At 37.7% G+C, this 16481-nt stretch overlaps 1 protein-coding gene and 1 long non-coding RNA gene across 2 annotated transcripts in view; one reads left to right on the forward strand and one right to left on the reverse strand.

Annotated features, from left to right (window-relative positions):
• The window catches only part of LOC310903007, a 91001-nt gene that overhangs the window by 9797 nt on the left and 64723 nt on the right, over positions 1-16481 (reverse strand). The window lies entirely within an intron of this gene.
• Positions 7-16481, forward strand: part of MYPN (myopalladin) — a 63480-nt gene continuing 47005 nt past the window's right edge. The window contains exon 1 of the mRNA XM_083845401.1: positions 7-16474. Coding sequence (XP_083701527.1) covers positions 15537-16474 — 938 coding nt within the window. The 5' untranslated portion in view covers positions 7-15536. The remainder of the gene's footprint in view (positions 16475-16481) is intronic.

Raw genomic sequence — 16481 nt, forward strand, 5'->3', positions numbered from 1 at the left:
AAATGATAAAGCTTGTTTAGGGTGAAAAAGGAACAGGAACTGAGGGAATGTTTCAATGTTATTATTTGAGCCTTCTACAGAAAAGAGCTACCATTTCTTTCATCTTTCTGATATGTCTCCACTTCTAAAATTAGAATCTGAGTTAGAATCACAGAATACCTGGCAGGCTTCTGCTAAGAGATGCACTGCATAACGATATGAATAGAAAACATCCAACTGATATTGTCTTACACAAGGTTTGCAAATCACTATTGAACCAGCCTTACCAGAAGCATCCAGAAAATTGCTTTTAACACTTTACTTACCAAAAGAACAGTGGCCTTAATCTAATTCAGTATAGTTTACGACCTAAAAGAGAAAGAGGGTTGATGCTGTTCAATTTACTGAACCTTTAAATATAATAGTAGTTCTGTACACAGGGATGCAAAAACTGAGATTTTTTTTCTTACCTTTAATATCACAATGTTTGGCTGGATTAGTTATGCTAGCTCTACTTACTGATTTGCTGAATAGTTATTTTTTCCTTTTTTGAAATTTCACTGCACAATTTATGATCCTGCAAGGCATTTATGTGGTTCCTGGCAATATTCTCAATATCTAACTTTGAGAATTTAACTTTAGGTTAACAAGTTTCCTTCACCCTTAACTACAAAACATAAACCCCTTACCTTTGGAAACAACTGCCTTATGCTAATGGTCATAATTAATGTAGATTACTATATTAAAGTAGGTCAGAGTTTGGACGCTCCTTCTAAGTTTTCGTGCTTTTAATCATGCTGACTTCTAGGTATCCCTTCAGTTCCTGTGATTGATTTTTAAACAAAGTCATACCAACTGACAACAACAATAATGTATTCCTGGGCAAACACAAAAACATACAAAGTAACACAGGGCAAGAAAAAGATACTGCCCTCTCATATTTCAATTAGTCATCCTATCTGTGCTTACCAAGCTTCTCATTATCCACTTCTATGGTACATGTCATACTGGTTTAGTAGCACACCCTATGCTAATTAATTCCATTCGTTTCTTAGCTTCTAAAATACACACACAAAATTCCTTTGTTTGTTTTTGTACCAAAGAGGATACATTTTTAAACCTCTGTGAAAGCGTGAATCTTAAAATTAATTCAATACTAATCTTTTATAAGTATCTGTTTGTGAAAAGTAGATAACAGTATGGTTTAATAGAATCATGGGAAATACCATCAAACTGCATGCATTTTATGATTACAGCTACCATTAACTTACATGCTACAGATTAAGACATTTATAACAGTCTAGGTAGATCTGATATAGACTTTATAGGAATAAAACCAGCAATAGGTAAAGTGTTTTGTTTGTAAGATAGCTGTATAAACACTGTCTTCCTGCTCTGAATGTCACACAATGACTATGGCTGCTATTGCACGTTCATACAGTCTGCTGCTGTATTGTCCATTGGGTGTTTCCCAGGCATCACTCAGAAGAAATACAATAAAACTTCTATGCAAAAGGTGTTTTTTGTGTCTTTTCTCTAAACTTTTTCTTACGTATGAAATTTCACAGCAGAAGTATAACAATCAGTATAATACCACAGGTTTTTTTGAATGTCTTTTCTTTTGTAAACTGGGCTTTGATAAAGTGCATGTAAAACCTATAATTATATCTACAGGCAGTAAGTATTTGATTTTCAGAAGCACATATTATGTTCTTCTAAATCAACAGCAAATTGGTATTGTGTAGCATACCTCCTTTATCAGCTTAATAGCAAGAATCAGAATATTAAAATGCATACTTTTACGAACCCGTTTGTGACAGCATGGCAAGAAGCTACAGTGACATATCTGGTATCACCTTTTTTTGCTAATAGCTGGAGCCCTTTGGATGTAAACCTCTTTGTCAGCCAGCCTCAGAGAGGCTATGAGACATGAGTTTGCTGACAATCCAAACAGATTTGTCATTTCTACCATTCGTGTATCAATTCCTGGTTTCCACACAAAGCTCCTGGAGGATCTTCACTGTAATTCTCAGAAAATGCAGACCTTCTTCACAATTATATATAGTCAAGGCGTACTCAGGTGTCCTTTTAGAGCAAGGAAATTGGTCATTGTTGCTTGAATTACAGAGTTCACTTGCTCTTTGCAATGTAGAAGCAGCACTGGACCATCATTTTCTTTTCTTTTTGCCAATGTGATATGTAGACTATAGCAACTATCTCTGGATCTGCCTCAGCACTCTTGCCTGTCTCTTGCAGAGGTGGACATGGCAAAAACAATCTGCATTTGCCCAGCGGCCAACACTTTGAGTACAAAATCACAACCTGTTACATGCACATCATTGCCCATATCTTTAATGATAATGCAATTCCTTCCGGTCCTTATTGGTTTAAAAACTAAGCCAAGAGATTGGTGAGCTGTAAAACATTAAAATTCTTCTTCCTATGGACACTGATGGCACTTTCTAACACCTTAGAATAAACCCACTGAGCTCTGTTATATTCTCTGAAATAATGGCATAACAAAGACAAGAGGACATTAGAATGAGTTTTCATTACTATAGACACTGCTAGGTGAGGAAGTCACAGTGATTGACCAGCTCCAGAAGGAAGCATGATTGTGGCATGCTCTGTGACTTGTGCTTTTGAGGTCTCTTTGTGACTTCAGCATCTTCTGATTCTGCAAGTGTTTCTTCACTGCTGTGTCCACAGTACACAATTACATTGTTGATAAGTTTAAATTTTCGCTAAGAATTTAGATCAAGTTATAATGGTTGAATGAGTTATGAGGCATCACCCGAGATATGGTACCATTTTACATACTTGATCTTGAAGAGTAACAGCAGAAACTCTCGCTGCTTTGGTCTCCCCACAAGCACACAGACAGCTGCTGTGTGTAAACTGACTGGAGCTGACCTGAAAGTGGCTTGGTCTAGTCCAGTTGAGCTTAATTAAAATCAGAGTCACTTCACAAATCAGCTGTTAAAATGTCGCCAGCAATTTTTTCCCTGTGGCACGGATACCCTTTTTCCTATGAGCTGCACTGCTAATGTTCCGCTTGTTGCAGTTTTTCCTCCTTCTTGGCCAGCCCAAGGCTCAGTCTGGCCTCCGTCTGCACGGTCAGCGTCAGCTGGCTCCTGGTCTTCTGGTCCTGCCTCTGTCCTCTTCCTGGTTCCAGCCCTAAATGTCAGCAGCACTCAGTTTTATGCCTTTTGTTCTAAGGCAGTATTCCTGCTCAGAAGACAATTTTGAAGTTTGTCCAGCTGCTTTTCATCACCAGCTTCTGTGAAAAGTATCAAACTAATCAGGGATGCCCTGTAACTTATGTCCCAAAGCTTACTGCCAACCTGCAGCTGTCAGCACTATTTCCAGCACTAACCTCTAAAGCCAAAATAAAGTGTTGTACATGTGTAACTGTGAACTTGAGGTAGCTTGAATCAGATATTTTTTTTTACAAACTAATTAGGAAAATGCATGCTATATGCTAGGTGGATGATAAGCCTTATGCTAGAGAGGTAGATATTCCCTTCTGTCAGCCAGCAAAGACAGGAGAACATAAAGCTGGAAGTCAATATCTTGAAGGGCCACAGTACAACTTTTTAGTGTTCTGCAGTCAAAGGTCTCAGTTGATTGCCTTCTAAAAGTAGTCACAGAGGTACAACAGTATTTTCATGGACTCTGTTATTTGCAAACTAGTGAATCTGAATTTCTCTGACGTTGCTCCATCAAGATGATGGTTCTGCAGTGAACTGCATATTTACCATGTGTGCTTGGACTTCTCATGGTTCCTGAAAGTTTTGTCCTTGTACCAGCTGCTGTTAGTATGGTCAGTGTGTTAGTCACAGGAAAGGCTCATAACCTTTATGGTTTCTCAGCGCTGTACTTTCTGCATAACTCTTTGTTCATCTGTTGCACAGATTGTTAAATGATTTTACTTTTCTAGCATCTTATATAAAAGTCCTTCAAAGTGGAAAAGTTTTGCATATTTTTTTGGATCATACTGAATACTTACTTTGGTTTGCTTAATTTTGCCTATCATGCACAAACAGCAGCTCACAGCTCCGCATGTTTTGCAATAATTATATCTCAGCAGGAGTCCACTTGGATTTACAGTTATTTTATCAGATGTATATTTTCATGCTTCAGACTTTGTAGCTTTCATCTACAGATACTGTAATGTACAAGCCACAGTAGTGTGTGGTACAATATCAATATGCAGTTCCTGTCAGTACTGTATGGCTCACATCTACTGTTACAGACATTATAAAGAATACATTAGATCTCTGATCCAGGTAATAAAGTAATATTAGACATCACTCAACCCATAAAATGCCTACCCTGTTCCCAGAAGAAGGTCTGACTTCACCATACAACTTCCAGATCACTGAAGAAACCACGTCATAAAATGATGTTCACAAGCTATTCTGACAATTATATTTACAAAAAGAGAGAGAGAAAAGAAAACCACTTCCAGTCCGCCACACAATTTTTCAGAAGAGATCTGCCATTACACCTCTGATTTTTCCTGTTATGCTTCATAAAATATCTTTCTGCACCTGCATCCTCCAGGAGAATGTCTTTCCTAGCAAAGGAGCTCACGTGATAACACTCAAGAGAATTGGGAGAAGGTAAAAAGGCCAATCACATCATTAGCTGTGGGAAGGGCTATGTATCAACTCCCCATAATATACATGTATCATTTTACTAATATTTTAAAACTGGAACTGTGATGAGCATTTTTAATAAAATATCAACAATCAAGAAGCATTTTTGGTAAGCTGTACCATTTAGAATTTCAGATTTTGTTGTTGTTGCTGGTGTCTAGGTTGAGTAGAAAAGAAAATCTAGTCTCAACATTTTCAATGTGATATTGTAGGTTTTAGTCACTCAAGGTTTTATCTAGTCGCTCAGTTTTATAAATTATTCTTTATGTAATAACAGGTTTTCTCCGTGTACTGGTTAAAATATTTTTAAATTATTCATATCTCAGGTCTATTTATAGCCAGGTTTCATTTGCCACTTTTAATTGCTTTTCCCCCAAGCATTTATTCCTGTGCACTCAATAACAAGTTTAGAACTTCCAGCTTCTTGAGAATTTGTAGTCACAGGCCATCCTTAAGGATTTCTGCATAATTGCTGTATGTGTTTATTAAATCAAACATTTGAAGAAGTCAGGAATATTCTACTATTAAATCACGTTTGCTGCATTTGCATTTGGATTTGCAAAACTTTTACATTATTACTCACTAATGGGTTTCCCAGTTTCTTCAAGTTCTGATCAAAATGTAAAGACAACAGCAGTGACAAATAATTCTAAAAGGCTGAAGTGTAAACCGGCTGACAAGATGCCACTACAGCGCCTCTTGGACGCATCAGCAAACCCCACATAAGCATCTATAGGGGCTGTTTCATGGTGAGGAGAAGGCACTCAGTGCCCATAGGTGCTGTCAGAGCAGTGGATTCCCTGTGCTCGATACTCTCCTGTCCAATGAGGTGGAATGCTCCGCAGGCACATGGTTTACGCTGCTCAAAATAACTTGGGACCTGCAAACTGACAAATGCTATTGCCCCGGTGGTGACAGGTTGTCCAGCTTCTTACAGCCATCCTCATAATAACGAAGGTTAACTTCCTTCACTGTATGGACTCCTAGCTGTTCCTGTTCCTGAGGACTGGAAGAATTCCCTCGCTTCCTTAACTTTAATCTCACATTTCTGGATAATTGTCATCGCTACTAAGTGCCAGAGTTGGGCAGCAACACCTGGAAGAACTAAAAAAGGTAATGCTTCAACTTTAGACTGGTCTACATTTTAATTTTGCAGCACAGGTGCAGAGGGGTTGATGAGCATGTATCTTTGAAAGCTAATTATTGCTGATAAGACGTATACAGGGAACAAATCATTATAAAACTGACTGACTTAAATTAGGCTGAGGCGTGTGTATTACAGTGAAAAAGAAAAAATGTTCTGCAGCACTATAAAGGGCTTGAATAGCATTGGGGGGGAGTTCTCAAAATCCCTCGGAGCCAGTCTGACTCCTCCAAAGAATCAACAGAAGATAGTAATGACCTGAAAAGTTCACTGCTGGGACTGTAATCTTCTTTCAGCCTTCTGGCCCTTCCTTCACTTTCTGAACTATTTACTTTCTGGTGTTCAGTCTTAAACCAATATGCCATAATTTGGATTTCCTTCTTAAGCAAAATCAAACCTAATTTAACATGACCCCATAGTTAAATACTTTCTCTTTATTTATTTATTTATTTTGTCGTGTAAAATGACCCCACTGGCTATATTTAGTGCTGGGAGATCTGCTGTCTGGATTAATGTGCACAACAGCTGCAGAAACAGTCCTGCTAGAAGGGCATAGCTCTCTCCCTTGAGCTCTCACTATCTCTCCCGCTCTCTTTCTCTCTCTCAGAAAAGTATTTGACTGTCAGTAGCAAATGTTTGGCTCAATATATTGCAACATTAAGCAGTAATCAGAAGCCCATCTTAAGTTTTACAAAATAATATGCCAACAATTGACAAGAGAATATAGTAGCTCTTGAGTTTACGTCAACAGAACATTATACGAATCATGCTGAAGACCTGAAGACACTGGTTACTTTATCAACAGTTTTGTTTTGGTCATGGGGTTTACATTTGGGAAGATGCTCTAGAGTTTAAGAGTGGAAACAAAATCAGCAAATGTTAATGGAACAATTTCGTAAACTTCAACATTGCTCTTCTCCCTCTCCTGCACCTCCTGTTCCTAAGGTCAGAATATTTCTTCCTCTCTTTCTCTCTCTCTTTCTCTCCCTTTCTCTCTCTCTTCTTCTTTCAGAAATGTCTAACAAAATTAAACAGTAATAGGAAGCTTTTAGTTTCCGTAGCTGAGCAGAATGATATTTACATATCAGAAATAATTTATAATCAATAGAGGGGTTAGTTTTTATACTTGACAGACTATCAGAGACAAAGAACTGTGTGTTCTGTGCTGATTTGCTATTCCTGTGCATTCTTTAGAGATTTTACAATATGTCTTGCTGTGCTACTGAAGGAATGTTTCTTATCAACACCTGCCAAGAATTAGCAGTCTGGGTATATTTGTAAATAAATTAGCATTAAGATGGTTTGTTAAATGAGCATTAAGATGGTTTGTTAAAAATTTACCTTGTACCATAACAGCAATTGGACAATGCAATCTAAATCACAATCTAAGTTACTGATTATCTATCTATCTATGTTAGTTTAATTTTCTATACTTATTTATGAACAAATACTGCAATCCAGGGATTGCAAAAAAAATCCAAGGGATTTTTTCTATACTTGTTTAGTACTATGAGGATAGGCAAATTATTTCACCTAACTTAAATCTCATTTAAACATCATAACTTATATATATGATTCAAAAGTGAAAGTTTTTATGTTACAATGTTCTTAGGGAAGATTTGTGAAAAAGCATAAAAAAAACATAGGAGAAGATAAAAAATATACTATAAGAGTATGAAAAAAGAAAGGTACAACTGGAAAAAAGAAACTTATGGAAAAAAATACAAGCCAGATTTCTTTTGTGTCTAATTCAAGACTCAAGTTCGCTTTTTCACTAGGAACAAATATTTATGTGAAAACTTAATCTCACTTTAAAACCAAAACAGCCCATACGTTTGAAATTACCAGACAAAATGTAGAAGTGGAAATGCGGACGTGCAAATACCATTTAGTTTGCATACCATTGATTTTCAGGGATTCCCTTTGTCTGGCTTGTGCTTGTTCAGTCTGGCTACACAAGCAGTGGTCTTCAGATACACGTGCACAATTCCTTTGACATCAGTGCTGTTTACACGCATGGGTAGAACAGAGAAAGCTGTTCAGCATGTAAGTCATGCAAATTCTTATTACAACTACCTTGTGCAGTCTTGTAATTTGTCAGTCTACAGCAAGGCCATGCAATACTCAAACCTCTTTTTGTCACAGAGCTAAGTTGTCCCAAAATAAAACTTTGGAATAGTCCTCAGCCTCAGGCATTTGTGGATTTCTGCACTGCTCACACGTACTGCTAGCAGGACTAACAGAAATGACCTAGTTTAAATCAATTGGGTCACTGTCCATGAAAGTGGATTTGTAGTTTCAGCCATGAAAGGATTGCACAGTATGCCTGTGTTTGGACTAGGAAAAAAAGAATATTGTTGCCTGTTAGTTTTAGTTTAGTTTTGTGGACTTCTGTGTGCACATCCATCACCAAACTGTGGACTTGTGCTGTATGTTTTTGGACCTTTCTTATAGACTCTTTCTCACATGGGCAATTCCTGAAGGAACCTGGCTTGCATACTTTACTTAAATTAATAAAACTTGTCCTACATTACCAGCACTTGAAGTGCTACACTCAGAGCTTGCCCTAACATCTGTGTCCCAGCCTTCACAGACCAACAGGAAAGGAGGACAGAGAAGCATCCCAGGCAGTTCTCAAAGACTGCTGTCATGTCTTTTCCTTTTTCACTTTCTAATTTAAAAATCAGATTAAATTTATTTTGGAGTTTCTTAAAGATATTGTTTAACCCTGAACTACAGGGAGATTCACTAAGGAGCAAAGACAACTTAAGATATGGGTAAGAAAGGATCTAAGTTCTTTTTTTTTTTGAGAACTACTATCGGACAATATTAATTATGAACATATAAAGAGAATTTTTGTGATCAGAGTAAAAAAAATGGTCTTTTTCTTATGACAGTCTGAAAGAAATGTTGAAAAAGTTTAAGATCTGTTAAGGGGCTTTTTTCTTGAAGAAGAGCTGGATATCTTAGACTGTTTAGGGTGCCCACTACTACAACCCTGAGGTCACAGGCCAGGTGACTAAGTATTCAAGGGCATGACTCCAAGTGCACAAAGGCCTATTTGAGTGTCTTCTGCAATTATTTGGAAACAGGATTTATCCCATCCCATTTCTGAGATGATAAATTCAATTTTTTTTTCCTTTTGTGGGCTGTACAATTATGCTGTCAGTAGGAAAGGGAAGCGACATTAGGGACAAAATACAGTGGTAATGAAGAACACATTTCACATCTCATATTTCTAGCACTATTTGCTTGCAAAACAGGTGCTCTTAAGGCTCATCAGAAGTTTCTTAAAGCAAAATAGGCGCTATTAATGCTCTAACATCTGAACATTCTGAGTAACATTCAAATGCCTATGAGTGAAACAGTGAATATCTCCCAACAAGAGAAGAGCTGTGTTAAAGGAGACCAACATCACTACAAAAATGCCAAGATAGATCCTCTGCTACAGAAATCTAGACTCTTAAATATTGCCTGCTTCAAATCACCTGTATTTGATTTGAAATTATTTACATCATGTTCATTAAAAAAATCACATGGCAAATTATATGAAATTATTTTCCCATTGAAATTATTTATTACTTCAACATAATATTGTTTAATGTAGATGATGCGTAACTGTATATAGATAATAATTCAATCCTATATTCCTTTTTTTCTATGAAAATCAAGATAGCAATTTCAGTTTAAAAGGAATTTAAAATTTGTTTTACCAGTTAGAACCCCAACCCGTTATCACAAGTATTCAAAAAATAAGGCATTATCCAACTCCCAATACATTAAAGATCTATTAAAAATAATGAAATTTCCCCCAAATTCTAAATATTGGATGTTCTATAGTTATTTTTTTCCTTCTTTCTTTCCTTTTGTTGTACATAGGTCACACTTTTCAATGTTTAAGATTTGTGTTCATCAAGGAAAACTTTGCGTGTTACCTGAGAACTACTTGAAAAAATTACCTGTTTGGCATTTACAGATAGAGGGCCTGCAAGGCTGGGCTTAGTAATTCTGTCCACAGTTGCTTCAGGTAAATCCTGGGCAGTGTAAGGGAAGTTACTCTAGATTTACACTGCAACATATCTAAGGGAGAAGCTGGAGTATCCGAAGTTTTATTTACAGAAAAGGGTCTGACGCTACTTATTTATCTGAACAGAAGCAGTAGTAGCCATACATCAGTTATAACAACAATTAAAAATCTCTTAAATGGTAGATACATACGTTAAAGCCAAGAGCAGCAATATTTGAAGATATTTAAAACACCACCACCAGTCTTTTCACTATTAACAAAATAATGTTACAGCAAGCAATAAAAAGCTACCAGCCTCTTTTAGATTTGTAATCAAACGGCAGCTTTAAGATCTGGAAATTATTAAATGGGTTAAATGGAAGAAAATTAAAACTATACTTAGAATATTGAAAAGATTATCTTGAAATATACACATGAAGAAGTAGGACATTTCCTAAACATGGACATAACCTTTAGCCTACTTGTTCTTAAAGGGATTTTATTTCCATCAGAAGCTGTTATACCCTGGGGCTCTGAGGCTCTCTCCTCATTTTCCATTATTTAATTACATTACTTGGAAATGGGAGTTTAGCTACCTGGCTTTCTTGATTCATTACAAGGAATGGAATTCGAACCTACTAATGTGTCTAAAACAAAAAAGTAAATCACGTTCTTGTACAGAGCTTTCTAGGTAAAATTATTAAAAATACCTTACACTCAAACCCCTAACCACAACCTCTGCTCCAAGCCTAACCTTTCATACTTCTGGAGTCTCAAAGTCTGTCCTCCAGCAGCAACAGCACGTCAACAGGCAGTAACCGGAAACGGTGACAATGGCAACTGCCAAGTGAGAATTCCTGCAAGCACATAAGAATGTGATTGTGATCTTTAAACGTGTGGGAGACAGACTGCTTGTGTCACCTCTTGTTTTTCATAGCTGCGATCCTACAGCTGAAACACCTATGTAACTGTTAGTGTTAACAGCAGATGGGTAAATGCAATTTATTTGCAATTAAATTAATTGGAAAAGGATATAGCCTCTAAGATCTCTTAAACTTTCTAGTTTCCATGCAGAGGTGCTGGACATACAGCACATTTGATGTGTAAAGCCCACAGGATGCCACCACGCAAAGAAAGCAGCAGCAGTTTGCTAGCTGTTCTGATGCTGGGGTTTCATACAACAGCAGTCTCAAAGAAATGGTAGCTTGGAAAGCCAGATAGAAGCAACAAGTGCTGACTAAAACTATTCATGTTTAAGTACAAGTGAAGGCCAAAGAAGACTTTTAAATGCTTTTTGCATTAAATCTGCTATTTGCAGATAGCCTCTTTATTATGGTTAAGTGAAGGACTGTTTGAAAAGAACATCTTTAGGGCACTAAGCAGTCAAAGCTGTCTCTAACAAAGAGAACAGAGGACCTGCACTCAAATAAACCTGTGAATCCCTTTGGTTTTGCTGAGATTTCATTACTGATGTTTTCTTAGGAAAAAGATCAGATTCTTTCAGTGATGACTCAGCAATAGGAAATTAAAGGATACAGCAGCACGCTGCACAAGCTTGCTGAAGTGATTTTTCTGCCCTCCATATAATGATTTTCATGTCAAGGCACTGCCTAAACAATCTTTGGAATCTAATTCTACCTCTGTGTATATTTTATCTTAAAGATTGCTTGGCTAATAAGAGAACACTGCCATAGAGACAGGGTCTTGAAAAATCAGAAAACTTGTGCAGTTAGTTTGCTCAAGAAAACACAATTAGTGGACTGAAGAAGTACATGCAGTCAGTTTTGTTCATGACATCCTCTGGTGCCTCTCAAGATAATAGGTGCCCAGGGTCACTACTGTTAGTGTCCTGGGAAAGCAAAAGAGGCTGCCCTCAGTGCACTTTTTGGTGCTGGAAGTAACAAACTGTCAAGACTGGAGATTCAAGACTGTCATTCCCCTCTCAGTCCTAAACAGCATCAGTTTAGAGCTAGTATTCATAACTAGCATTACAGTTCCTCTCCTTGACACTGGTTTATTATTAAGAGAGAGATTTTTCTGGTCTGCAAAATTCTTGGTGCTTCCACTGACACCATGGATATGTTTTTGCTAGAGTTTGTCTTCTTACTGCTTACTCCTTACAGCTCAACAGAGATACCTGCAGTTAGAGCATACTTTGCTAGCTCCCAGCCTTCTGTGCCAGCGCACACTGGGTGAGCGTGGGATGGTTTCTTTGTGGCCACAAAGACACTTCTGTTCCAAAGTCCCAATCTGAAGAAATTAAAGGAAAGGCTCGAGGCATATTAAGGCCAATTCTACAACACAATCTAAACAATCCAGAAAGTCAGGCAAAGAGAAAGACTGCGCTCAAGCCCAGGTCTTGATTTTGAAAGCCTAGATTCCTATTTTCACTATATAAAGCCTGAACGAATATCATTTGTCATTAATCAAACCTGTAATAGCATAGTTTTCCTTCTGGTGATCTTTTTTGCTCACTGGAAAGCTGGTCTCAACAGATATTTTAGAAAATATATTGAATTCAGACTTATTATTGTCTAGTCCACAGACCTTGTCAGGCTGTATGCTTGGCTCATTTGAAACAAAGCTGATCTCCCTTGACTGTGAAATCTGGATGGCTTCAGCCTACCCAGTGCTTCCCTCAGTCATCAGCCCTCTATACTACTTGAGAGAATAACTCCTTGCAGGGGAAAAAAAAAAAAAAAAAAAAAGCATCTTGCAAGGGTTGCTTATAAGTGGAATGTCTGGCAGCCTCACAGCAACATTTGCTGGAACTCAGCATTTCCATTTAATTAGAAATATCACATCATTCAAAATATCTTAAAACTTTGGTAGCCATGCACTGCCTCGAAGTGCTACATTTGACTAGTACTCATCTTTTCCCTCACTAAAAATATAATTAAAAGTTATCTTCTACACTAGCTGAAAATAGAGAAGAGTTAGATATAACATTCTGACCCTGGGTGAGCTCTAAAGAAAACTGAAGGCTCTCTAAGGACGAGGAATTTGGCTTCAGATTTATTCTCATCAGTACCTTGCTTCCCAACACCTGAAGGAGCACTCTGCTTTTTTCTACTCCTTCTGCTCTGTGATGGACACAAGGAAGGAAGCTGTTCCAGCTCCTCTCCTGCAGAACTGTTTGATTTCTCCCACTTGCACTTGCTCAAATCTCCTTGGAAGGGCAGAGGCAGGGTTGAACCAGTCATTTGTCCATTTGCCTCGTACATGTTCACTCAGGACTGTGACAAACAAATGGGTTTTGGTCTTCCATGTATGGCTACACTGTCCAGCCTGGTCATCTGAACAGGAGATGCTTTATCCAACTGCATTACAGCTAGCCAAAATGAACCATCAATGCAAGGAAGTTTTGATTTGGCCACTTTAATTTCCTCTATCATCTTAGATTTTCATCCGCTATAAGCACCCCTGGCTTTGTTATTTTGCATTAATTTGCATCTATTTTTCCTCCTTTGGCTATCAGACAGTGGCTTATTCACTATACTTTTTTGCAAACTAGAATTATAAAGCTATTCTGCCCATCTAAACACATTCATTCATGTGCAAAGTTTCTCTCCCAGGCTGTAATTCCTTATGTCAGAACACATTTAAACTCTTCAGAGCTGAAACTGTAGATTTAGCTGTGACCTTTACTGTACAGAGTGTGCTAGCAGCACATAAACAAGATAATATAATCTCTTAAATGCATTCAGCTACAGTAAGGTTGCACAGCTGTTTAAGAAGTAAAAGCTGAGCAAGCAAAAGTGGTATCCATAGAGCAGGAACTTTATGCCTTAGGGAGACCTCTTTGTTCTCTTAAGAGGTTGTGTTACATACACTGTCCAATCATGAAACAGCTTACAGCATTATCTCATGTGGGCTTCCCAAATCAATGTTCTCTTTTGCGCTACAGCTTCACTGAATCACTGTGCCAGATAATTTAACAGCAGGAATTCGATCAGTATTGAAAATCCTGGCTCAGTTGCAGGAGTGAGGCAGGTGGTGCTTTACAGCTGTAATTTGCACTGGGGACTAAATTGGCTGTTTAGAAGTATATAACTTATATGATATTTTATTTGTCATTTTTCCTACAGGCACAAACTTATCAGTATTTTGTTTGGGTGCTTTTGTTGTCTTACTTAGCTTGTTTGTTTCATATTACCAAAATAAAACAATGAAATCAATGCCTCTAAAATGTTAAATATTTACATGGGAAATAGAACATATTGTGCATCAGACAGAGGGGTTTAGGCCTCAAAATGCACGTGAGGATATGATAGCTCATTCAGTGCAGAATATAAAAAGTTTAAATGGAAGCCTTCCTTTCTGTAAATATAGAAGAAGGGCTGTCTCTCACATTCCTGGAAGAAACGCTGCAGCAGTACAAGATATTACTGCCTCATTTACTTTTTACTAGCCCTTTTCCAGGGACAACTGTCCCTCTAGCAGAGCAGAAAGCCTTTCACAGCAGAGATACCTTTTTAACTTTTCTTTCACTGGCACTTTTGGCTGTTACATAAGGCTATGAATGGAAATGGCTGAGGCAAGGGCATGCATGTTCCCTTCTCTTGATGCCACGACAGGAACAGAACCTTCTGCAGTGTGACAAAGCAGACACTTTGGGGTAGGAATATTTGAAACCACCACACCAAGACTTGCCAGGCCATAAATGAAGAGCTTCAAGACAGATACCATGCACTGCATATTCTGAGAGTCAGTAAATAATCATGCACCTTTTTCAGTATCTGTGAGGTATCAGCTCTGTAGTTGTGAACAGTATTTGTCTTCTTTGTCTTCATATTTAAGCCGCTCCAAGATTAGCACACTAATAGGATGTTTGAATTGCTCTACATTCATATTAGCTCTTGTGTAAATAAAAAGGGAGAATAATAAACAGAAGTACTGACCTACTTATCAGAAGGGATGACAGCTTCACTTATCAGGTTAAAAATGGGCTTTCTGATATTGTCTTCTCATCTGTGATACATTTTTTCAGAATCAGGATGACCTAAGAGAATGACTTTGAAAGACCTGTAGTACAAATGATGTTTGTATTGAATAATGACATAATTCTCTAATTTACTTACTTTAAATAGATAGCTTATTAGAAATAATGCTTAATTTAAGAAGCTATAGTGCATTTAACATCATTATTGTTTCCTAAAATGCAGTATCTTTAAGAATTTTAAATGAAAAATTGTCATTATAGACTATATTTTTTCTTCTCTCCCCTTTGCCTTCCTCCCCTCATCCCTCAAATGCTTTTGAGGGTTCATTTTCTTACTACTTCAGTGCCTTTCAATCTAAATTTACTTAATTTAAAAGTACTGTTATTCCCCCACAACTTTCAGTCCTTGAAATACCCAGCATTTAATCTATCTGATGAGGTTGTTTCTTAGCTCACAGATCAGCAGTGATAAAGATTTGACACTGAAGCTCAGATAATAGCTCTGCAGTTGAAGTTTTGCCTGGACCAGAGTATAAATTACCATACTTGCAGTTGCTTTAGCAATACAAGGCTACCAATGGTAGAAAGTTATAAAAGATGGATTTCACTGAGCAAAAGCAATAGTATCTGGCAGTATGTACAGAAGCAGGCCTTTAAAATGAGGCCATACTTGCAAGTTAATATTCAGGAACCAGATGCACTTTGAAAATGTTGTGTTCTGCTTTTCAGAAGCCTGTAATTCTGTGCAATCAACAAATCTGCTATTGATAAGGTGTGGTCCTATTTGTCCTTTCTATTGGCAGCATGCAAGACGACAGCTTAGAGTCCTCAACTTCAATATCTCAGCTTCTGAGAGAAAGTTATTTAGCTGAAACTAAACATCGAGGGAACAGTGAAAGAAGCAGATCAGAGTCCACTTCTCATAATTTCCTTTATGGCAACACTTGTGGTGATTCAGATGAGATAGCCACCCAAGATGACCTTCCAGATCTCTCTGCCTTTTTGAGCCAAGAAGAGCTAAATGAAAGTGTAAACCTGGCAAGACAAGCTATTGATCAGAATCCACTCGAAACTAAACAGGATGAGCTTCAGACACATTCACATTATCCCTCGGATCAACTGAAAAACAAAGGAAAAAACAGACAAATGGCCCACTCTACAGCTCTGAAAACATCAGACAATGGCCTGCACACAAACTTTTGTCAGGACCATGTCAGAGATACAAAAGGCTCCAAAGGGAGCTCTCAAGACCTAAAGAAACAACACCTTCCCTCCGAATCAGAATCAAAAAAGGAATTCCTGAACAAGGCAGCAGATTTTATTGAAGAGCTCTCTTCACTTTTCAAAGCTCACAACTCTGAAAGAATAAGACCCCGAACATGCAAAAACTACAGGAGCAAAATCGATTCTAAGAATAAATCTGCTCAAAAAGGTAGCTCTAGCCTCTCTAGTACAACAGAAAACAGAGAAAGGCTTTCCATTCCACTGCCTCAAGACCTGGAAAATAAAGCAGAGAAAGCATTTGAAAAACTAGATGATCAACCAGCAGCAAACCTGGAATCTATCAATCAATTGACAAATGCAGAACTGAAAACAGAGTCAGAATCTGCATCTGTATATTCTGATGAGCCCATTGGACAGCCACCACGCTTCACTCAAAAACTGAAGAGCAGGGAAGTTCCTGAAGGAACCAAAGTGCAGTTGGACTGCATTGTGGTAGGAATCCCAGCACCTGAAGTCAGGTAAACA

The sequence above is a fragment of the Anser anser genome (genome assembly GCF_964211835.1).
Source record: "Anser anser genome assembly, chromosome: 7".
NCBI classification, from domain to species: Eukaryota; Metazoa; Chordata; class Aves; order Anseriformes; family Anatidae; genus Anser; species Anser anser.